We start from the raw sequence: 23,755 nt of genomic DNA on the forward strand, positions 1-23,755 counted from the left end.
CTCCATATATTACCCTTTGACGAATAATTTAAATGTAATCCAATCGAAATCAACAAGGTATACCTGTTAAAGAGCGAATGATCGAGAGTACCCGAACGAGAAAGCAGAGCCCAGGGCAGGGCTTTGCAGACTTATGACCAGATAACTGTCGTTCGTATTCTTCGGTGATTCACCTTGTCGATTCAAAGTTTACAGGGCGAGCAGACAGCCAAGCAAGATGTAACCTTACCATATCGCATGTATCCTACCTACCCAGCAATCCATTCTCAAAAACAAAGGCACAAACCGATAGCCCCTACCTTTGGTCAATGTCAACCTTACTAGATTACTCGGAATTCCGGATACTCGTAGTGAGATGAATCAGAGTGGTCGAGGCGTGCACATACCTCAGAGGTATCTAAGGTACCTTGACTTAAAGGTATCTACCGAGGCCGATCACAATCAGACTCGCTGTATCATTCCCGAAATAGCAAAGGATCACACGGGAAGGATAGGGCATATCCTCACATACTGAGTTCTTGTTTCAGATGATAGCTGGTCTGATTTCCCGTCTGATGATGATGATCTGCAATATGAACAGCAACTTGTCTTAGCATATTTGACATTGACATGGGAGACCATTAAGCGAGACTTACCCTGGATTGCTGGCGCATAGGGCGTGTATATTCAAAAGTTAGACAAAAGTATGTTCGGGGAAGCCGGAATGTTGCGACTTTATCTTAGACATTTAAAAGTGGTTCGATATGGTCGGGTAAGTTTCACAAACTCAAATCTGTATTTGTTTGCAGTCATTAGAAATTTCCAGCCCTTGCTGACATGTGTTTTCCACATGGTCAGCTTCTCAAACGTCTACTCAGCAATGCATTCACCCGTAGCTGCATGAGTTCAATGCCCTCAAATGCAGGTGGCCGTTAGAGGCGATTGAATCTGCTGATCCATACTCAAATTGTAAGTCGGGTCAATTATTAGGGTTGCATCGGATGCCACACGAATTTAACATCCGATCCGAAAAAGTATGAGGTGGTAGCAACTCCGCACAGCAGTTTTATTTGTATTATCACATCCATTATTACATACTGAAGCGCTTTGATAACCGTTTCAATAGGCTGAATGCTTGGTATGATTGGCACAGACCTTCATAAGGTGATGAGGTTCTTAAAAATCAGCCGATTTATGCTCCTTTCGCGACAAATATCACTCGTTCTAATGTTGTTGAACCTGGGTCTGCGATATCCAAAAGAAGAATTGTAGTAAACTAAAAGATTACAACAAGTTGTTGATTGGTTGGCTGTGGGGTTAGAGCTGAACGCTTGACTACCGGCATCGATGTGATTTGATATAAACTAAACCCTACATGCTAAATTTTCGGATTTACTTCTTTATTGGGATGTTTAGTGCATACGACGTTAGCTGACAAAGAGCTGATCCGTTCCAAGTTCCAAGACATGGAAGGAGTCTTACAGCAGACCGGGAACAGATACAGAGACAGCTACCATAGTAACCATAAGGTCTCTCTACCTGTAACAGGACTGGGGCTCGTTATCGGAAATTAACCCGAAAGACCCGGTAGTGACCCATTTGCCTCATTCACCACTCGTGACCTGAACCATCTAGCAAATTTCGATTGAGTGGTCAATACACCCAAACTCAAACTTTAAGCGGAATAGCCGATTCGAAAGCTTAAAGGAAAGTTTAACGACAAACGGTTTCTCTCAGATACGATTAGGTATTATTAACCCTAGCTCAAATGCTTGTCAATTCTGAGTGATGAGTTTCCCATTGCTTGCCCCTTTTTATCTTTTGTGGCTGATAGCCAAGGCCGTTAAAGCTCAATACATTCCTAGTCCATATTCTTCAAAACCTAGATATATCTCTCAACTCAGCCACATAAAGAAATATCCGAACGATATATTAAAGACAACCCCATTTCACTCCATCATTTTCTTGTACTTATACCTTGACCTGTTATCCCTGCCCGGCTTCCAATCTTCTCTGCCGCTACAAGCGGGGAAGTTAGAAGATCTACCGGGCGAGCAAAAAGGTAAATACAGACTTCTCAAAGTCACTTGCATCTCTTTCAATTAAGCCTCTTCACCGCTTCTGTGAACGCTACCCCTACTCCCCGAACTGCCTTCAAACGACTGCTTGATTTTAATTCGATCCGGAATCTATGATTCCAACCAAATACGCCATCTGCCGCGAACTGATCCACTATTTGGGTCTTCAAGGTACCCGACACCATGGATATGGTATATGTATCTATCTGCAAGGTTTTGGGTAGTCTTCAGGGCCGACCATGCTATTTCTCGTAACATCATCCGAACTATTCCTCCCCCCTCAACCTAACTCCACGTATATGCAAGCCACCCCAGTTTCGTCAACCGGTGTTCATATTGATTGGTGGGTGCCTAAGCGGGTAATCACTTTTCTCGATTCTGCTATTTGACCAGGATTCAACATGTTCCGCCCTGTTATTCATCGCTTATTCCTTGATGTGGCATTAAGCAAGAGACTGTTTTGCCTTGTAGGCTTGCCTTGCCTGTGTCTTACCGGGAAGTTGCCATCTCCGCTTCTCGTCTATCCGGTGTCCAAGGGCTCTTTGCATATTAATATGGACTTGCCACCCGAAGCTTTATATCCATCGCATCCCCCGACCCTCATAGCTTTTGACACTAAAACTTCACAACTACTATCAATCAAGTCATCAACCAACAATTCCATACAGAGCTAAGATGGAGACTCAAACTATCGAGTTCACTGTTGAGCAACTCCTCGACTTACATAGATATTGGATTACAGAACTCTTTATCATGGACAAAAAGTCCGAGGAGGAAATTGTCAATTTACTTCATCATCATCAGATAAACGTTACGTGCGTGCATCATCTGAACCTTCTTTTCCTGTTCATTTACTAACAGTTTGTTCTTAGTTCGCACACACTTCACTCTTATCTCTCAAATTGGAATTTACTCACTCCACGTTCGTATTTCCTAGAAGATTGACATGCCGTTCCCGAAGCTAATTGGCTCTTCTTTATTTAGGAAAGCGATGATGATTACTCTATCATATCTGCAATCAGCTCGCAATCAGTACTCGAGAGTTGCAAACAATAGCACCCCCCTCCTCTTTCCAACATAGGACCAACTGCAACTATCTCAAATTATGCCACCATGCTCAACACAACCACTACTGCACTCACATTCGAGAATTCTTACCCCATCCCCCTCACTCCATCAAAGCCAGTCTTGAAAGGTTTAGGTGCCATTCCTAATACTCAACATGCATCGAATTCTACTCGCTCGATCTTCAAGACTATCCATCATTGGGAAATCTTCGATTCGGAAAGCCCAAGAGAGCTACGGAAGATGGTGGAAGAGAATCGGAAATATCCGCTTGAGAGTTCTATAGCTTTAAGAGAATTCTATACGTGCTGTGAATTGGGGATTGGAAAAAAGTGCTTTGTTTCGTTTTGATTCGTTATTTTTATTTGATTTATTTGGGACTATATAAAAAGGGGTTACGGTAATGGGTCACGGAGTTTTCTTTCATTCGCTGTTTCATCTGCGATTGTTTTACATGTTATGGCTGGCGACGGGCGATTGGCGATTAGCGATTGCGATGTGTTAATGACTGCAAAAGGCTGGACGATTAGGATACGAGGGATATAAATGGCTCGTAGATGCTATGGCGCTGACAGGAGTACCGCAGTTTGGAGTTTCTTTACATGGGTTATCTTGACAGATATGGCCAGGTACATGTTGATCTGAGGGTTCTCTTCCACGCGCGCCGAAATTATATAGATTGATATCACTACATTTCTTTCCCGCGCTGTAGCATAGTATACGATTTTTTTTTCTTTTGCTATACGATAGATAGCCTGCGAAATATCAAATGGGATCGCATCAGATCAGCACCTTGAAAACCTTATATCTGTCGTGTAACATCATCATCTACTGGAATCTAGACACCAGTCGCACTGCATATTCTACCGCTCTACCCATCCTCGCAGATTTCACAAACATGTGCATGCCAAATCAAATCTGTGCCTCAACCTGCCCCCCACTCATCTCCACCTCGACCTTACCAGCTTATCGTATGTTGTTTCCTTTTGTCCTCCGCTTTTACAAATATGAAGTGATAACTACGAAGTACGAGTAATTCCTTTTAATTCGTACACCCCACATCCCACGACAATGGATATTATCACATGCATGCACATGCGCGTCCTACAATCACCATGAACCCAAGGCATACGCATCCACGTCATATTTGACCAAAACAAACTTTATCATCTATTCTCGGACGTACTTCCGAAATTCATCATATTGAGGCTTCCATTTATGAACAGATTGATTAAAGAGCTACCTAAGCTATGGTAATTACTATGTGATAAAAGTGGCTGGAGAAAAGTTTCCGATGAACGTCAGCAATAAGTTTGCGGGCTAGTAAGAATTGCTTTTGGAGGAAATGAATCTACTAGGAAGATGATCATACCCCGGGAAAAAAGAGAAGCCACACGCCCAATCAGTCAAATCTACTGAAAGATTGAAAACACTACCTAGTATCTATATATTAACAGTACATCAGTATTAGATAGGAAGTCAACACAACTTACTTCAATGAATATAGATAAATCAATAAATTCAAAGATCATAAGATGTTGTATTCAACCACTACCTCGAAATTATGATTGGTTGATTTGATACGGAATTTTGAGAAGTGTTGTGATGTCTTATGTGATGAAGGGGTGGAGCGTGGATAGCCGAGACTTTTCAAGGATTGTGATGGGTTATATGGAGCAAATATGAATTTTAGCGGCTTGGGATGTTTACACAACATCGAAATGGAGGTGGCACGCCTTCTTTGTTTTGAACGGTTTATTTCAAAAGCTTTCAAGTGCGCACTTTTTGATGAATTACTTGCACTGGAAATTTACTCTCGAGCATTTGTGAATCGCGACTTGATACCTACCTATGTATTGTCATCAATTGACTAGACTGCGCGATGGACAAAAAGAGTTGTATGATCTTTTGACTGTACGGAGTATAATCTTTCAAAAGATCACACAACTTGGATCTGCGGCTTGCCTCCCTGTTTTTGAGATGGATAGATGAGATTCACTATCGACATTGGATGCTCACTGTTTACTGACCCACAATCAAACAGATTGACTGAGCTAACAATCGTGTAGTGCCCAATTTGGAGTTGTTTCGTTGCATGGGCCCTTGATCATTTCATTTTGCGACCTGGTTGCCTTTGAGCTGTCCTCTTCCCAGAGAGACCAAAGGTTAACAACCCAAGCTTCCGTCGGAACGGAACACCTCCAATGAGGGTTCCGAGATTGTGCTAGCATCTTGTTTCTATTGTGTTCTTGTCAGGGCATACCTAGTGATAAGTATGTTTTTGTTGTCATTGGACATGTCATTGATTTAAGTAAATCGCGTGCTCATTGGAGTACTAACTGACTGCATGATATGCATGAAAATCGTGAATATGAAACAGAGGAAAATTTGGCTTGCCGGTTTTGTGACTTCCTCTATTGTATTCATCTTGAATGGGTGTACGTTTGCTAGCAATTTGTTGATAGATAAACCAGGCGGCAATGTACCTTCAACAAGGAATGGAAAACGCAACGAGTATTCAAGTATCTGTATAAATACTTTCCTTTTCCTAGTATTTTTAATGGTGCGCGAAATCAATTCATCCCTTTGACTCATCTTCGAAGTTCGCTTTCTCAAAGTATTTCAATGTCGTTATCAGACTCTTCTGTGTTCAAGGACCTCGATTCAATCTGCCGAAGACTTCTTTTTCGAACCTCAAAGTATGAAGATCCCGTACTGCGTATCTCAGTCCGATATTTAGCACGTTTATGTAAGCTGTTGAATTAGAAATATCAACAGTACTTAACGGCCACTGCTCTGGAACATGAGGGTCGCTCTTCACTCAAACGTTGCCCCGCCCGGGCTGAGACAAGGAATTCATCACAAGATCTAGCGCTTGATCTAGAAGATTTGTCGCAGGAATGTAGAAGCGAAATAACGCATGTTATGTCACTACTTGACTCAATCGCCATTCTTGATCAAGGGTCATACTCATATATGAACGGGAATCGAGCACAAGTAGCCAATCGATTTCAAAAGGGATCTCTACAAGAAGGAAACGCCATTCATGAAAACGAAGATGGCACGAGTGGAAGAGTTGACCGAAAGCCTCTTCCTTCCAACCATGATCAGTGATGCCAAGGAACAACTTGTGAAACTGAGAAAAGTTCGAACTGTACAAGATTGCGAGGTGGAGGATGCATATCAAAGGTTTCGAGATTCTTATCACGCCTCTATGTGAGTTACCTTCAAAAGCCTTAACATGCAGATGCTAATGAATCTAAAGGAACAATATGGAGAAGATTGTAAAGATTTGTAATGATCACCATGATCGGATCTATGTTCACGTATTCACGGAAGCGGAGAAGGTGCCATATGAAGTGGACCTTGATATCCCTCAGGCTGAGGGAAGCTTTGGTATCGTCTACAAAGCAGTGAATACAACAAACAACACTGCCTTCGCTGTAAAGATGTTTAAAAAGGTATACTCCTCAAAGCAGCGGAGTGAGATATTGAAGGAGTTGGGACTACTGGCTAGGTGCAACCATCCAAACCTGCTCACCTTAATGGATGCCTACCAAGTACACGACGACCCACATACCTATTATCTGGTTACTCAACCCTGGGCGCCATATACGCTGGATATGTTTATCCATGAGACGGACAATCAGAGACGAAAATCATGTCCATGGTTCGCATCAAGAATGAAAGAAACAAAGATACTGATGGTGTTGAAAGGGCTAGCGGATGGTCTTGATTACCTCCATGGACATTCGATTAAGCATAAGGATATAAAGCCTGATAACATCCTGCTTTATCATGATAGTACTAGAGGGATCCGGCCGATAATTGCAGATCTCGGTGAGAGCAAAGTCTTCAGGCAAGGTGGAACCACGAACTATTCCAAGAGCACGTATCGTTATCTTGCGCCCGAACAAGTCAACCACACAGACAGTAGTCTTAAGGCAGATGTCTGGCAGATGGGCTGTTGTTTTGTGTTCTTGTTGGTAATCCTTAGTGAAGGATCCCGAGGGTCATGGGACTTATGGGGAAGCTTTGAGAACGATGATCCAAACTGCTCCTGCAGAATCTCGACGGAATCCGAACACTTTATGAAGACACTACGGCGACTTTGCTCGAAAAGCAAATACTCCCAGGAGTATGTCCTGTGGATAATCACTGGGATGCTAGAGTTACTACCAACGGCACGAATGGATATTCAAGCCGTAAGAGAGGAGTTGTCGCAACTTATCTGAGGAATATTTCGGATAGGCATATGCGCTGCGTGGGCCTGTACTTTTAATCGATTTCCTATACTTTAGATTTAGGTGATGTATGGAGTAGTCTCCGCGATAGGATGAGCAAGCGCTCTGTATTAATGTAGCATAGGTAAGATTTCGAATCTCCCCCCAAAAAATGATAATGATTCGTAACGGATTTGGGAAAAGGGACTGTTCATACAGAGGAAGACAACAAAGCCATCGAATTTACCAAGAACTTCCAGCAATCCATAAAAATTGTTTCATATATACTGTAAGACAGTTTTGTATAGGGGGATCCTAATTATAATATTTTATTTTTATGTTCTTGGGGAAAATTCTTCGGGACTCAAAAGTCAAAGGGATCGTAGTCCGACTTATCATTCAAAATGCTAAAGTTCATAATCAATATTTATCAACTCTTAATGAGCTCTTTCAATTAATCTAACGATTTTGCTTGTCTTCATTCGTATGTGGTTTTATTTGTATTTACTCATGTGTCTTTGAAGGAGGTCGTTCTCTGATGGAATATCCATACCCGCTTTTGCTTATAGAAAGTCTCGAAAGTTTCAGAGACCTCCCAATAAACAATTACCACCCTCTTGCTTGAAACCGCTGAGATTTGCTCAATTCTGCATTCTATTTATAGAACACCTCTCAGGAATATTCATTAAAGATCTCTCTGTGTCGTGGATACTTTTACACGCAGCCGGTTTTCTGCGAACCTTTAAATATTGTTGAGGAGCTAGCCCTGAACTCCAAGACGATCGAACATTGAGAGCAGCGGCGATCTAAAAAATCATCAAGATATTGCAGGAGTACTAGGTATACAGATGAGGAAATGGGATATTCCAAAATGTATGATCATTTGAAAATTGCTCTACTCCCGCGAAACTAGTGCGACTTTATTATGTGAAACTCCGCTATCAGTGCCTAATCCAACTCCATTCCCAGTCTAATATACATTCCCTTCTATCCCAAAATTCTACACCAAGATTACCAGTCTTCAAATACCATTTTGATACAATTTCCCTCCAGCTTTGACGTCAAACTCAGTAGCCTCTTTCAACCCACAACTATCAAAGAGATCTCTCACTGCCACTCCATTACCCTTCGTGTTCCCATCCTCCAACAATTCTTTATATGCCTTTCCTACACTCTCAAAAACGGCTCCTAATGCTAATGTAGGCGTGATAACCAATTTATATCCACATTCCCTGGCTTCTTTGACACTTAACACGGGACTCACACCACCAGGTACACAATTGTATAAACACGGTACCCCCTTCTTTCCAAATTCTTCACATACCCTCTTCGCTTCCTCTACATTTCTGACCCCCTCCAAGAACACCACATCTGCACCCACATCCACTGCCGCATGCAAGCGCAAAACAGCCTCCTCATAACCATAATCGGCTAATGCATCAGTTCGCGCAATAATCACAATATCTCTTCCCAACTCATCGCGTTTGAGAGCTGCTGCCCGAATTCTCGAGACGAATTCCGGAAGTGGAACGAGTTCCTTATTGCGGAGGTGACCGCAACGTTTGTTGACGACTTGGTCTTCAATGTGCATGGCGGCTACGCCTGCGGAAATGTATGAAGCGACGGTGCGAGATACCATAAGGGGACCTAGCAATCGTTAATATCATATGATAGATTTTGTAGATACTCGCATCGCTTGATCAAACGAGGAAGAAATCGTTGGTTTACTAACCTCCATAGCCGGTGTCTGCATCTGCGATCAATGGGATGGTAGGGTCGATGTTGGCGATCATGGATGCATTATCTCGCATGTCATTCATGGTGGCGACCCCTAGATCTGCAATACCAAGGCAAGACATAGTTGTGCCGGCACCTGTCTATTTTTCTCATTGTCAACTACTATTTTGAGGAATGAAGTGAGAGCAACGTTGAATTGGTCGAGAAATACCATGTATAATGTTTTAAATCCTGCATTGAGTGCAAGACGCGTTGTGAAGCCATCGTATACGCCTGGGCAAACAACTACTTCCTTCTCATTGGCTAAAAGAGCTCGAAGCTTGGCGGCGGTAGTCATATTGTATTGAGCTTGATATCGTTTATTGATTAGACTTGAAGGAATTCAAATTGGCGTTGTTCTTTTAAATGTGCCAAAGCATAACAATCGTGGCAGGGTTGACCACTGTAATTGACATCACCGCCTCCGATCACGGCGGGTAGCTTTACGCGAGTCACGAAAAGGGGAATTGTAAAAGCCGAATTTTCATAGTTAGGATTCGGACTTTGTGTGACAACTTGAACCACAAGATTTGTAATCAAATATCTACTTGGAAGGCACATCAATCGGTTGGTGCGGAACCTCGATTGTGATAAATTCGTTCCGTAAGTTTTAACCGTGCTGCTCTAGCTATGGCCATCAAAGAACTCCACAGATTTATGCCCCGCCAAAATTCTCGTTCCCGCCCAAAATTTCACGTACTCCAGTATTATCATAGCTACATTTCTCGTGGACGCCTATTGAACAGTTTCATTATCTCATGAACTTTCTTTCATTTTCCCGCAAGTAGAGCAAGTCCACCATTGATTTTCCATTTTGGTGCTGCACCATCGACAAGTCCACATTTGTGGTTGGGGCGGAAGAGGTCTAGCTGCGGCTTTTCTCAGAGAATTTCGATCAATCTGTTTCGTAATGCTTTCTGGCCTCTCGGTAGTACAGGCATCGCAGCACAAAAAGTCGATCGGGTTGTGAAGTGTACATATAGTACATGTCCATCCTGTCAAGGTAGGTGCGGAGTATACTGGTCCTTGTGCTGGTTCGTTTTGAGGATCTTTTGGTTTTGGCGACGATTTTGACTTGTTCGAATTTTCGAGCACTAGACGACTGACATGGCCCAGAGGCTGCCGAGATGTTTCCAAGCCGGCCGAGGTCAAAGTCGAAGTTGAGGGTCGTCTAGCCAAAGGTTGTTCAGACGAAGACTTGGAATTTTCATCCAATGCTCGCCCCCCAACATTACCACCGCTAGTTCCCGCAGGGTTTTGGACAGAAGGAGGAATATAAAGGTCTCCAAACTCCTTCTTCTGATCTTCTTGAACAAGCTCCCACATAGCTTGAGCAATTGCTGCCTCGTTAGCTAAATCTTCTTCTGCTACGGTTTTGAATCCATTGTGTGTAGCTTCATCGGCCAAGTCTCTGATCTCGATAGGATTCATCCTGCTCTCTCCACAACCTTTAAGCACTTTGTTTCGGCGCTCGATCGCATCTACGATAACCTTCCGAATATCGGTACCATTTGGCACTGGCCGACCTCCCAGCTTCTGATCCGATCCTTTGAGATAGTTCTGTCGTTTCTCTGCAGCTATGCGGGCTAGACGTCTTGCTTCGTGTCGTGGTACTCTGCGTCCACCCAAACTCTTTCCTTCTGACAGGAAACCTTCTCCAGTATATCCTTTGTCTATCAGACCTTCATGTTCCTTCCGTAGTTGATCCCATAAAGCATGAAATTCTTGATTGTGAGGTCCGATCTCGTTGTGGCATAATTCATGAAGCATTGTATCCACCACCTGTTCTATCGGCAGAAATTGATTTTGATCTCCAGGATATCTCAACCGTAGACATATTTTCTGCCCTCTATTTACATTAAGACCTATTTCCCAAAGTGAGTTCTTCTACCGCTACAAATCATGCGAGTAAATTAGCATACCTAGTAGATTTTGCTGGTCTGGGTAGAATTCTGTTAAAGTACCTACGCGCCAATGACGTGCTCTCATAATAGGTTTGACTAACGACGCAATTTTCTTAAGAGAATGAAGTGCTTCAGCTTCCCGTTTCAGTCCTTTTAAGTGAGAGTATGACGATATAAGTGCATCGCGTTCTGTATTAGTAGACATTTTTAGGAAGCAGCTAGCAAAACGATGATGAGTGAGTCTAGTATTCCTTTGGTTGTGGAAGAATATGCATAGATCCGTTTAGGATTGCTCTAAGATGGAGATGGAACGTTTTGTCGTTGTATAAACCTAAATGAACGGTCCTAGAAACTACTAGAAGGAAGACTTTCTTGGTAATAGGAGGTACCCAGGTATACTGTTGTATCGGAATTGTAATCAAGCAGGCAAACACAAGGCTGACGCGCCAACATATTCACATGTACGATATCGTACTTGTCTTGTCCCGCATTTCGATTACGGGAATTTAAGTGGGTCGCTAGATTTTGCTTGTCGATAAGATAAGGCTCACAAGGCTGAAGATAAATGATGTCGGCCGAGCTTTCCTTCCCCACACTTCAAGCAAGTTTCTCGATCAAATATAAACAAGCCACTTGAGAGTAAATTTCACCAGAAAGTTATTCAAAATGTCTGCAGACGATCAAGTGTTCTTTGACACTGTAAGTATCCTGTTCAATCCAAGGTTTATAGCTGCTGATGGCACAGTTGTCCTCCGTACCGAACGATATCAAGAAGTACAGCAATGACGTTGCAGATTATATCGAAAGACATATTGATAAGGTAGCTACATCAATAAGAGTGTCTCTCTCCTCTGCAGAATGGATCCCCCCATCTGCGCGACCCAAACCACCGCCGTCAACTCAGACTATCGCGGCATCTCAATCAGTATATACCCGGATCGAACAATGGATATCAAAGAACAAGCTCCTCACAGGAGCTATTATCGTAGTAATGGGTGGAGTGACATATTATGTCATTAGAAAGAAGTCAAACTACCGCAAAAAACGCAGAGCTAAGCGGGCAGCGACTGGAGCAAGACAAGAAGTTGTGGTTATTGCAGGATCCCCATCAGAACCAATAACTAGGTCGATTTCCTTGGATTTGGAGCGCCGAGGATTCATTGTCTATGTCGTATGCAATACAATTGAGGAAGAAGTCCTGGTACAAAATGAATCTAGGCAAGATATCAAACCTTTGATGATTGATATCGTTGATGTGAGTCTAATATTTGTGAACTGAGTTATGTAAACTAATATCATTACAGCCATCAAGTGCCTCTGCTGCAATCGACAGATTTACGGCACATTTACGAGCACCACATTCCCCTTTTCAAGGTGGTAAAACCCATCATTTGATATTCAGATCTCTTATTCTTATTCCTTCACTTGCTTATCCATCTTCTCCGATCGCCACTCTATCGGCGTCGACATTATCGGATCTCCTCAATACTCGTCTATTGAACCCTATTCTCACCCTTCAAAACTTTCTTCCTCTTCTTACAGAGTCACCATTTCAGGGCACTCATAGCAAGAACTTTCCAAAGCCTTCCGTTCTCGTCTTGACTCCTAACATTATACCGTCTCTCTCACCTGCATTCCACGCTCCCGAGTCCTCCACCACATCCTTCCTCAAAACATTTACTCAAGTTCTTACATCCGAGCTTTCCCCTCTTTCCATCCCCGTGATCAACCTCCAGCTTGGAACTTTTGATTTCTCTTTCTTTGGACCTAAAAATCAACTTCAATCATACCGCGGTCGGTCTCCTCCTAACTCAGATTGGGATCCACCATCCCGACACGTATATTCACGCAATTATGCTGCCGTAAACCGGTCAAACATAGGGGCAGCAATGGGTTGTGGATCACAAGGTGGAGGCTACGGAAAAGGCAGTAGTCTCCGAGAATTAAACAATGCGGTTTTCGACGCGATGGAAAGGAAGAATGGTGGAATCATTCGAGTGGGTATGGGAAGCAGCGTGTATGGATTCATTGGGGCATGGGTGCCTCGGGGATTGGTAGGGTGGATAATGGGAGTTAAGAAGTTCAAGCCGGAACCCGCTGACGAAATTTCTAACGCGAGTATACCTGGAAGTTCTAGTACATCGAGCTTTGAGGGCAGACCTTTCACACCCGATAGTAGCGAGATGAGCGGGGGAGCTGGCTTAGCCGGAAGTGACTACATTTCGGTTACGAGTCAGCAGGGAAATTAGGCCATGGGACGTTGACATTCTGAGAAGGTATATCGGACATGCTATGGGATCTGATGGGTGGATTGGATCATATGGTTGTTTTTAGTTTGCATCGTTGAAATCTTGGAATGTGAGACACGGCGTTTTGGGGATATGGGATTTGGATAGGCGCAAACATCTCCACTTGTAAACATAGTCAACTTATTTGCACCATAGTTATTGATTTGATTCTTACAAAGTGGATGAAGAAAACAGACCCCAGTCGAATATAACAATGATTTAATGATCCTTTAAATTCCAAAGTTTTCAGACATTCAGTGTTCATATTTATTAAATGGGACAGATTTTCAAAGGCATAATTTCATTTTGGAGTACAATTTATCTTTTCCACCGCAAGTTCCTCTTCAATAGTACTACAAAAATCCATGCTAGTTCTTAATTCATTGAATATAATTTGCATTGCACTATTGGTAAGTCTAAATTCGGCATGAAATAGGCTTGATATTCGTTATGTCCCAAGCCACGCCGTTCCCGTGCCTGGGAATGTCACGATGTTCCAGACTGATATGGTTGAGATAATCATCCCATGTAGGACTACGAATGACAAGAAAGGAACTGATCGACACTATGCCATTGAGAGCTTTTCCGCTTTTGGGAATGTTTGCATGACGCAGCTTGGTCTATTGGTCGAGTCGCTCAGTACCCTGTTCGTAAAGTGGCTGATATAATCTAGCTTTTTAGTCGTGTCTCAGCCTTGTTGTGATGAAGATGGCTTTCTTGCATGTGTTGCGGGAAGGATGGGGCTTGCCTTGCATGACAGACCCGTTTTCTTTGTTAGTAGCGGTGAGACGACCAACGAAATCGATATAGTTTTGATGGGTATGGAGTGGAAGGCCTGTGTAACCCACAACGTGTAAGTCGATAGTAATTTGTCCTGGTGGAGAATAGCTCAAGATCCCGTAGTTGTAGTCCATCATCATCAGGGTTCCCCTCATGAACTGCATAATAATTGAGTTTTGGTTTCGCATCCCGTATCCTTAATGTCCGCGCCCTCGTTGGCCCCTTTCGCCTCCACCACCCCTTCCACGATAGCTAAATCCACCCCTCCATCTCGGTCTAGGTCGACCTTCTCCAAATCCTCTTTCCCTGTCCGCTTCTCTCTCTGCATTCTCTCTAATTCTCGCTTGTTCTTCGGCAACTTCTTCTGGATCCCTCTCGACCTTGATAGTTGGCTTTGGTAAGTCAGAAGGCCATCTGGGATGCGCCTTTTTACATTTGGGTCCATCTGGACAAAATCCTGCTAGGTAAAATTCGCAGAGTGCTTTGCGAATATGCTTTTTGGAGCACCTGGGACCCAGCGGACAAAACCCCTTATCGTAATGCGGGCAATTTCCCATTTTCGACGCGGGATCAACGTGTAAATAAAGACACTCATCTAGACTGGTTAGTGTAATTCTTGAAGCATCAGATAGCTGTAAAAACGTACCTCCATTAGAGCAATACCCATTCTTTACAAAGAAGTTGCATTCCGGCATCTTCCTCAAGTTGAACTCGTGAAGAAACTCGCATGTTTCACCTTTTTTGCAGAGGCCCCTTAGCCAATGTTTGCAAACCATATTGTTGAAATTCCATGAGTTATTGGGATTGGTAGCATGCTTATCCGGGCAATTAGTCCCGAGTGGACAGTGTCCTTGAAGATATGCTTTACACGTAGGTCGATCGGGCGAAATACCCATGCGATAGTTGTTAAACAGAAATGGTGTGAATGAAAACTTGTATGCTGGGGCTTGGTGATCTAGAATTTGCTGGGCTGCAGAAGCTGAAGCCTGTGCCGCGAAAGCACTAGGTTTCTGCTGGAGTATTTCAGCCATGTTCGGTATCTTATGGGTCGGCCGAGAACTGGGCTTTTCGTTGCTGGTTGAATGATTTTGCAATGTGATCTGCCGGAGGGAGCAAAGCAGACGATTTATGTAGGTGATTGCGAATCTGGTGGAGCTCAATATACGTGTTGAGCCTTGTTTTATTAGATAGACAACTAATATGTGCCTTGAATTACCTGGACAGTACGATATGTATTGTGATTGAAAGATGAAATTCACATTGTATGGATCAATATCCGAACCTCAACTTGAGTGTGGGTGCACAGAGAGTGATGATTTCAAAGAAGCGACCTGGTGATGTCCAGAAAGATTGATTTCTTGACAGCCTCGCGTATTAGTAATCAGAATCCAGAAGTCACTATTGTTAATACGGTTAGCGTCAGCCTATCATACTTGTGAAACACCTCAACATCTTGAGCTGCATATTAACCCAAACCCAAACATAAATGAATTCGCAAGATGGATGGATATTAATATAATAATTCCAGCTCACAATTGGACAGTTTTTAGGATCGAACAGCAAATATACCGGGTAATGGGCAATGGGCAATGTAGGTACGCTTTACTCATGTCCAATAATGAGATATCAATCTTTATTTGAGTGATACCAAGTTTTTGATGCAGCTACTTACTACTCTGCCGCACCAACAACAAGTACATCATCCATTTGACACTGGTTGTTGAACTCTTTTGTGAATATTTACCTAAAAATCCTAGTCTTTGTGGTGCATCTCAAAGTACGGAGTATATATCTACCTAGGTACCTACAGAGATTGTGCTCACACTACCATACGCACATGCAGTATATCTTTGTCCCGAAGGCACTTCTGGTCATGTTTTTGTTACACACATACGATATACTCTAAGGCTTCAAAAATGAATGGAATCAGCACGGAGTACTACTTGGTCCGATATTCTTCACTAGAGAGTAGGGGGTACCGAGCACAGAGAAGAGACGATCACAAAAGTACTAGAGTACACGATAGCGATTATAAAACGTTTCTCGGAATATTAAATAAAGATATAAAGACGCATACTCCTACTATGCTTCCAATATATACTGACCTATCGAATCTTCAGTGCTAGATAAGTAATTAGGGACGGGAGGTAGGTAATATCTAGGGATTCGCACGATTCGGCTAGATACACCTACTATACTTCAATATGCGTGCCAACTCGGCCCCTTCTGCATCTCAGTTCAAGATACAGAGTGCGACCTACCATTCGGCATTCCAGGTTGTTTTACGGCCAAAGCTATGGCCATTGATCTTTTCTTTTGCCGATCCGATTCACATTTTGTTGCTATGCTGCTTGCATCTTTCATTTTTGGAAAAACCCTGTACCGATTCTGAGCCGGTACCATAATGCTTGCTCAATACATCTGTTAGATATAGAGCTAGAACTTCTATCACATTGCTACAGTAATAAGTATATATGATCTTGCAGAATGTCCACTAACACATCAGACCTCAGGGAATCATAATAGATTAGCTTGCGATAGGTTACTGGCTAAGCCATTGGGTGTTTGCACTCATTTTCTCAGATACCAGCACCTCACTCACCCATATACTTGCCAGTTGTCCTCAGCAAGCCAAATCTCCACAAAAAGAGATCATGAAGGTTTTAAACATTTTCTCACGATACTGATGAAGCAAGGATAGGGTTGATAATAATTGATGACGGCGAATTTTCCAAGATTGGTTACCGATGCCTGAAGGTGCATGTGCACAAATTGTGAGTAGGCTGGTGATGATACCTGGTACCTAGACAGTACGTGGATAGTAGGTAGATAGTAGGTCATATGTATGGAGCCACTAGGTATGTGTATGTCAGGTCAGTAGAATAGCTCAGTAGATGAGTTAGGTAGGGTCGCGAGGGTCGCTATTTTGCATCGATATCATGAGCCATGGCGCATGCAATGCCATGCATGCATGCAGGATGAAAGAACGAGTCAGAACACGAACTTTGCACGTTGATCTTGGTAATTGGAATCTTTAAAACCCACATTCAATTGGTAAAACAAATTATACATTCATCCATCCAGCACTTGATTTTCGATTTATTTTGTTTTTGACCCCTCTAGTTTCTAAGGGTTTAGCCGATGAGCATTGCATTAGACTGCTGTAACATGGTGGATGCAATGGATACCTAGGTATAGTCGAAAAGCATGTTTAACTTTTATTCTTGATCCTGATCCCAATCCTAATCTCAATGCAATAGGTTAATGAATCGAATGATGAATGGTTCAAACTTCGACGAGAGCAAAGGGGAAGATTCCGAATACGGTATCGTCGCTTCAATGGCGTGGCAAACGAAATACAAATTTGGATTGATAGTGATACTCAACATGATATTGGCCGGTGGAGGTTGAGACGCATTCTTCATACTAGTCAGTTAATAAACGTTCTCCTCTTTCACGAAAAGCTACTCTCAGCTCGCCGAATGATCTTCCGTCGTTCTTCCGATGCTCTTTTTGAGCCTGCGTCGATACGATACCGCTTGCTCTGATTCCAATGGCAAAGCTACGGAACAGTGCAATTGATTCGATCTGTTTTACGCAACGCCACAGCCACATACACATATTGCTTGTTGGTCTGGTGTGCAGGTAGTGCAGATCTACCTCCGGGATACTAACCTAAAGATACCTACCTCCCTAGGTATGAGTGTGTATATGGTTGTGGCAGTCATAGACTTATCTTTAGACTCGTTACGTATGTATCAAAGGAAGAAGAGAGTTACATACATACCTATTGGTATATGGCAATCATCCCATTCGACATCTTGAAACCGGCTTTAACTTGGCTAGTATCGCTCATGGCTCGGATCTTCCCTTAGGTCGTCTTGCCGTCGATTTTGAAATTTATCCTTAACTAGGAACTTCCTTACAAAGTCATCATCCCCACACACTTTTTCCTTCATCGCTCCACTATCACAAGCTTCCACAATTCAGCTATGCTAGTCTGCTGGTGGATATATGTATGATTGATCTCCTCCTTCGTCATTTCTCATGCATATGTACTACCAAATACCGACCTTTGATTCTCCATCTTCAAGCATAATCAGCCTTGCAGGTGAATTCATTTGTACCAAAGTTTGTTCAAACATTAACGCTTCCCTCAAGATCAAGGGAGCTGCTTTCAAGCTCTTATCTTTTCCATCTTTCTCTAAATCAGTCACTCATCTATCCTCTCTTCGATACTTTTGCTTTCCAACGTGGACTTGAATTAAGAAGCATTTGTGGGAGGTAATCCATTCACTGATTTCCAGTCTTCCTCGTCTTCTTGGAAATGTCATATCCATACGGAGCTCCTCCTATACCCTGGAACTCGAGACCACAGATAGACACTCGTAGGCCCTCTCAGCCATCAATCGCCGCGAGTATTTCTAATATCATGTATAAAAATGCCGTATACTACCCCAACTACCGAGTTTATCGCGGAGAGACGCCTGGGTCACTGAACTTTGGTTGTATCAGCCATGTCTTTTATGCTTTTGCTCATGTTGGCCCGGATGGTGGAGTTTTTGTTGGTTTTTCGTCCCTTGAAATGATACCTCCGACTATTGCTAACTATATCAGTTGAGTGATGAATGGGCAGATATGCAAATGCCCGTTGACGGTGCCACTGGGGGCGGCTGTCTAGGGTCATTCATGCGTTTGAAACAACAGCATCCACATCTCCAGCTCATCATCTCGATAGGCGGTGGTGCGGCAAGCCAACATTTTCCGCAAGTTGCTGCTTCAGCTGCCACAAGAGATCATTTCGGAAAGTCGGTCCGAGGTCTAGTTGATGCGACAGGTTTCAATGGTGTTGATAGTAAGTTTTGATTTTATGGTTGATAACAATCACACTGACAAGCTAGTCGACTGGGAACATCCATCGGATCCTGAACAAGGTCGAAATTTCCTTGCCCTCCTCGCTGCTATCAGAATTCATCTACCCGACGAAAGATATCTTTTAACAGCCGCTTTACCTGCCGGACGATGGGCTTTGCAAAATATCGATCTTTACAAAGCTCAAGATTATTTGTAAGGATGATTTATACCCACACTCCTTGAGCCATGAAGTCTTGATCTATAAAATCCATTTCCCCCACATAATTGTGCTCCATAAACTAGCTGTACTAACATGTTATCTTGTTTCAGAGATCTAATCAATCTTATGGCCTACGACTTTCATGGTTCATGGTCCCAAAAGTCAGGACATCACGCCCAACTTTTTCCTGGGAACGTGCCGGATGCAGCAAATGGAAGTGCTGCTGTCGATTATGTTGTATCGACTGGTTTTCCAGCCTCAAAGATATTACTTGGAGTTCCAGTATATGGAAGATCCTTCTTGAACTCTAGAGGACCAGGTCACCCATACCAAGGCTGCGGTGGGGAAGAGGGAACATTCGAGTACAAGTCATTACCGCGGCCCGGGACTCAAGAAGTGGTTGATACCACCACTATTTCAGCTTCCTGCCATGGAGGTGATGGGGGATGGGTCTCTTACGACAACCCACAAACAGTCAGAATGAAAGCTGACTATTGTAGACAAAGGCGTCTTGGAGTAAGTCGTCCCCTTTTTTGTTGGTCACGGGCGTTTACTGATAGAAATCAGGGACTGTTTTACTGGACTGGGACAGCAGATGCACCAGGCCCGCGAAGTTTAATATCAGCTGGATTTAAAGCTCTACATGATGCGTAAACCACTCAATGTTCGTATTTGTATGGCGGATCGAATGTGCTAATCCGGTGGTTCGGAAGATGAGGGCTTTCAACATTCATAAATATTTTGAATGCCCAAAGACCCAATTAAGTAGATCTGGGAAATAGAGTCTTTTCAGGGGCTCTTTTCGTTTTTGAGGATGAAATTGAAGGCCGGTTCTCTATTTGGTATTATCACGAGTTATGACGAAATGACAAAGAAATAGCATGAGGCGGTGTTCTTAAAACACTATGGGGTCAAGCATACCCATATCATAAGTAGCTATACGGCTCAATGTATAATAAAGCGATTCATAAAAAGCATACTTCTGTAATGGAACTCACAATTATCGAAATATTTTTGAAATTTAACTTGGTTGAAAGGCTGACGAGGCTGACATGTTTTGAGGATGCACGCATAGACAGTGCGACCATTTTCTACGTTATCATGAGAAAGGAATGATACCAAACACTTTTTTACGACTGCACATCACTAATTACTTGGTTTATTCATACATGCATTGGTCATTAATATATTGAGTACTGTTCTCAATAATTTAATTTATTTCATTACCCTCATTACAGCATGAATGGCGTATCGATACCTTCATCCCTGGATGCATGTAAGTCCCCCAACCTCACTTCTACGACATTCAATAATTCTCACTGATCATGTTCGCTCCCCGCAGCTGATTATGATCCTATTGATCATTTGAACACGATATTTTCCCATCCTTCGACTTTGTCCTCTATAGATCAAACGGCTGCTGCTCTACAAACTCATCAGGATGAGCTGTCAAATAATATCGCGAATCTCGTGGCCACTCAAGCATACAATGATGATTCCTCACTCAAACGGATGCAGTCTGCAAAGTCGGAGCTTGCAGATCTTTTCAGAAAGATTGAATCAGTACGGACACGGGCTATACAGACAGAGCAAACGATCACCTCGATGACCGCAGATATCAAGAGACTGGATGGCACGAAGAAGAACTTAACCCTGAGCATGACAGCCCTGAAAAGGTTACAAATGCTTACGACTGCTTACGAACAATTAAGGGGTTTAGCCAAAACAAGACAATATCGAGAATGTGCAAGCTTGCTTCAGGCTGTACTGCAACTTATGAAGCATTTCAATAGCTATAGGAGCATAGACCAGATTGCTACCTTGAGTAGGGGTGTCTCAGAGTTACAACGAGAATTGTTGGAGCAAGTCTGCGAGGACTTTGAGATGGCGTTTGCCAAAGGAGAAGTGGGGAGCAAGAAAGCAGTGCTGGCAGAGTCATGTCTGGTGATGGACGCATTGGGAGATAACGCTCGGGCAAGATTGGTGACGTGGTATGTCAATACGCAATTAAGGGAATATAGGCAGGTTTTCAGAGGAAATGATGAAGCTGGAAGCTTGGATAATATTGGTAGAAGATACAGTTGGTTCAGGAGAATGCTCAAGACATTTGAGGATGAACATGCGGGAATATTTCCTGCTGGATGGAGAGTCAATGAGGTCCTAGCAAATGCCTTTTGCGAAGGCACTAGGGATGATTTTAAGGGAATCTTGGAGCGGAGTATGAGGCGAACAGATGGAAGTAGGATAGATGTCAACTTGCTCCTAAGTTGCCTACAGGAAACTATGGATTTCGAGCAAAGTCTTGAAAAGAGATTCGCTACAGAGGCGAGAGCAAGCATTGATACTCTCAGCTCACTCGAGGATAAACCTCTGACATTTCACGGGTCTATTTCGGAAGCCTTCGAACCATATCTTAGTCTTTGGGTTGATTCACAAGACAAACAACTCGCCACAATGATACCCAAATATCGAATCCAACCATTATTAGCAGCCGATGAAGAATTCTCTCCACAGGCTGTGATTGCGTCATCTATCGAGCTTTTCCATTTTTACAAGACATCCCTGGCTCAATGTGCCAAGTTGTCAACCAGTGAACGACTTCTTGACTTCTCAAAGATCCTAGCTAAATATCTCGATCAATATGCTCAGCAGGTTTTACTGTTTTTCTTACAAGGAGCTGGAGGACCCAGTCTTGAGAACACTATCCTTGTTCTCAACACAGCGGATTATTGGCACGCAAACACTCAGCAATTAGAAGATAATTTGAAACGGAGAATTGACAGTGAATTGGCACCCAAAGTGGACTTATCGTCACAATCCGATACTTTTATGGGTGTTGCCAGCGCAGCAGTTCTATCATTGGTAAGCAGAGTTGAACTTGACTGTGAAGGAGCATGGCGTGAGATGAAGAATACAAATTGGAGTAAAATGGAAAGCGTGGGTGATCAGAGCAGTTATGTGGCAGAGTTATTGAAACATGTCAATGATCAAGCGGGAGAAATACTACCGTTGGTGGGGAAGCAGCAATATGCGCGTGCATTCTGTGACAACGTTGTCGAGCATTTGGCCAATACGTATATCGCAAACATCGTTCAATGTCGACCTGTATCCGAGGTAGGCGCAGAGCAGGTATGTAAATTCCCAAGTGCAAGGTACCCACTTCTATTAAACATTTTTTCTAACCTGTTATTCAGATGTTACTAGACAAATACGTCTTAACTAAAGGACTGACCACTTTGCTCTCTCACTCCCCCACTCCCTCTTCAGCCACTGCAAATACCGCATTTCAAAAGCGTGTAAATAACATAATGGCACGCCTGGACCCGCTCCTCAAGACGCTACAGGTCCGTCCCTCACCGCCAGAGGGACTGGTTCAAGCATACCTAATTCACATAGCCGATCGTAGCGATACGAATTTCCGGAAAATTTTAGAATTGAAGGGTGTCAGAAAGCAAGATCAGGCTGCATTAGTGGAAATGTTTGGTATGCACAGAGATGGTAAGGCTAATGAGCAGCTGGTTCAAAACTCACCTCTTCTCACACCACTTATGAATGTTGCGGGGCTTGGTAGCACGGGTCTAGGAATTGGAACACCTGGTGGTATGCCAGGATTACAGACACGATTTGACCCCGCAGGTTTTGGAGAAAAGTTATTTAGTGCGGCCAGGGATAGTATGGGAACTGGAGGGGTCGGCGATAGAGGGGTAAGTCCTTTGAGCGAGGATGCTAAGTCAGCCGTGGAAGGGAATCTGAAGAGTATTGGAAAGTTCTTCAGAAGAGATATGTCTGGGTTTGGTGGGATGAACATAGGGGGTAGGTTTGGTGCTAAGAGAGATGGGAGTATAGATGATTATACCAAGTAGCAGATGGACGTTTATGGATGGACTTTAGAATAAAATCAGTCTTATGGTGGTGACGATACCTTTTTGCATAGTGAATTGAATAAGATATAAACCTAGGTATCTATTGCAATCACCAAAATTTGAGACTCAGGGCCGGATAAGATCCGATTTGAAAGTCATCGCTTAGATACCTATAATAGTTGGTCTTACCGTTGAATCTTTAATATGTTTGTAATTTTTTAATGTTAGTATTTAGAATTTAGGATTTAGAATCTCGAATCTCGAATCTAGAATCTAGAATCTAGAGGATAAATGTTATCTAATCTGATCTGATCTGATCTGCTAAGTAATGAATAACTTTTGTCTAGGCCTAATCTGTATCACGTTTGTGAATTCTGCTTATTGATGCAAAGCCAGACACAAAGGTGATCCAGATCCCTTGAGGCTTTGATGATCACGAAATTTTGGCGGGGAACTGGGAACATTGTTTGAAATCAATAATAAGAAGAATAATAATAATTATAATCAACGAATCTTCGAGTCTTTTTTACATACTCGTACAAACGAATAAATAAATGAATACTTAACACCACAACTACTTTCTTACCTTCTTCTTTTCTATTCAAAAATTATTATATTACAATATCTACGAATAGATTTACAATTTCATAGATCAAAGGCCTTTATTAAATTCACAGTCACATACATCTATTTCAGGATAAAAAATAAAAGGAAAAGAGGGGCAG

General features: G+C 42.8%; 9 protein-coding genes across 9 annotated transcripts; 6 read left to right on the plus strand and 3 right to left on the minus strand.

Annotated features, from left to right (window-relative positions):
* Positions 1 to 1,850: 1,850 nt before the first annotated feature.
* EAE98_000952 (uncharacterized protein) lies at positions 1,851 to 2,731 on the plus strand (the record flags this gene model as incomplete). The annotated part of the gene is made up of 1 exon (XM_038948569.1): positions 1,851 to 2,731. The coding sequence occupies exon 1, from the start codon at positions 2,459 to 2,461 to the stop codon at positions 2,729 to 2,731; it is 273 nt and encodes a 90-aa protein (XP_038814835.1). The 5' UTR covers positions 1,851 to 2,458.
* A 1-nt stretch (position 2,732) lies between these two features.
* EAE98_000953 (uncharacterized protein) lies at positions 2,733 to 3,052 on the plus strand (the record flags this gene model as incomplete). The annotated part of the gene is made up of 3 exons (XM_038948570.1): positions 2,733 to 2,872; positions 2,930 to 2,979; positions 3,042 to 3,052. The coding sequence occupies 3 exons, from the start codon at positions 2,733 to 2,735 to the stop codon at positions 3,050 to 3,052; spliced, it is 201 nt and encodes a 66-aa protein (XP_038814836.1).
* A 2,615-nt stretch (positions 3,053 to 5,667) lies between these two features.
* EAE98_000954 (uncharacterized protein) lies at positions 5,668 to 7,744 on the plus strand. Its single transcript, XM_038948571.1, has 2 exons — positions 5,668 to 6,338; positions 6,388 to 7,744. Exons 1-2 carry the CDS (start codon positions 6,169 to 6,171, stop codon positions 7,355 to 7,357), a joined length of 1,140 nt encoding a protein of 379 aa, XP_038814837.1. The 5' UTR covers positions 5,668 to 6,168; the 3' UTR covers positions 7,358 to 7,744.
* A 622-nt stretch (positions 7,745 to 8,366) lies between these two features.
* EAE98_000955 (uncharacterized protein) lies at positions 8,367 to 9,419 on the minus strand (the record flags this gene model as incomplete). The annotated part of the gene is made up of 3 exons (XM_038948572.1): positions 8,367 to 8,992; positions 9,078 to 9,222; positions 9,294 to 9,419. The coding sequence occupies 3 exons, from the start codon at positions 9,417 to 9,419 to the stop codon at positions 8,367 to 8,369; spliced, it is 897 nt and encodes a 298-aa protein (XP_038814838.1).
* Positions 9,420 to 9,877: 458 nt separating this feature from the next.
* On the minus strand, positions 9,878 to 11,466 carry EAE98_000956 (uncharacterized protein; the record flags this gene model as incomplete). The annotated part of the gene is made up of 2 exons (XM_038948573.1): positions 11,044 to 11,466; positions 9,878 to 10,986 (listed from the first exon to the last, which is right to left on the minus strand). Exons 1-2 carry the CDS (start codon positions 11,228 to 11,230, stop codon positions 9,878 to 9,880), a joined length of 1,296 nt encoding a protein of 431 aa, XP_038814839.1. The 5' UTR covers positions 11,231 to 11,466.
* A 225-nt stretch (positions 11,467 to 11,691) lies between these two features.
* On the plus strand, positions 11,692 to 13,274 carry EAE98_000957 (uncharacterized protein; the record flags this gene model as incomplete). The annotated part of the gene is made up of 3 exons (XM_038948574.1): positions 11,692 to 11,724; positions 11,771 to 12,280; positions 12,330 to 13,274. 3 exons carry the CDS (start codon positions 11,692 to 11,694, stop codon positions 13,272 to 13,274), a joined length of 1,488 nt encoding a protein of 495 aa, XP_038814840.1.
* Positions 13,275 to 14,290: 1,016 nt separating this feature from the next.
* EAE98_000958 (uncharacterized protein) lies at positions 14,291 to 15,124 on the minus strand (the record flags this gene model as incomplete). Its single annotated transcript, XM_038948575.1, has 2 exons — positions 14,291 to 14,688; positions 14,740 to 15,124. The coding sequence occupies 2 exons, from the start codon at positions 15,122 to 15,124 to the stop codon at positions 14,291 to 14,293; spliced, it is 783 nt and encodes a 260-aa protein (XP_038814841.1).
* Positions 15,125 to 18,420: 3,296 nt separating this feature from the next.
* On the plus strand, positions 18,421 to 19,821 carry EAE98_000959 (uncharacterized protein; the record flags this gene model as incomplete). Its single annotated transcript, XM_038948576.1, has 5 exons — positions 18,421 to 18,657; positions 18,711 to 18,948; positions 18,995 to 19,160; positions 19,278 to 19,683; positions 19,735 to 19,821. 5 exons carry the CDS (start codon positions 18,421 to 18,423, stop codon positions 19,819 to 19,821), a joined length of 1,134 nt encoding a protein of 377 aa, XP_038814842.1.
* Positions 19,822 to 20,406: 585 nt separating this feature from the next.
* EAE98_000960 (uncharacterized protein) lies at positions 20,407 to 23,030 on the plus strand (the record flags this gene model as incomplete). The annotated part of the gene is made up of 3 exons (XM_038948577.1): positions 20,407 to 20,443; positions 20,510 to 22,296; positions 22,362 to 23,030. 3 exons carry the CDS (start codon positions 20,407 to 20,409, stop codon positions 23,028 to 23,030), a joined length of 2,493 nt encoding a protein of 830 aa, XP_038814843.1.
* Between the last annotated feature and the right edge of the window lie 725 nt (positions 23,031 to 23,755).

Source organism: Botrytis deweyae (assembly GCF_014898535.1).
Source record: "Botrytis deweyae strain B1 chromosome Unknown BDEW_002, whole genome shotgun sequence".
In the NCBI taxonomy this organism is placed as follows: domain Eukaryota; kingdom Fungi; phylum Ascomycota; class Leotiomycetes; order Helotiales; family Sclerotiniaceae; genus Botrytis; species Botrytis deweyae.

Excerpts from the sequence above, each read along its gene's own strand:
- EAE98_000954 (XM_038948571.1), top strand. The coding sequence starts at position 6,169 with ATGAAAACGAAGATGGCACGAGTGGAAGAGTTGACCGAAAGCCTCTTC. Across the intron at positions 6,339-6,387 it reads GATTCTTATCACGCCTCTAT|GAACAATATGGAGAAGATTG; the intron begins GTGAGTTACCTT and ends ATGAATCTAAAG.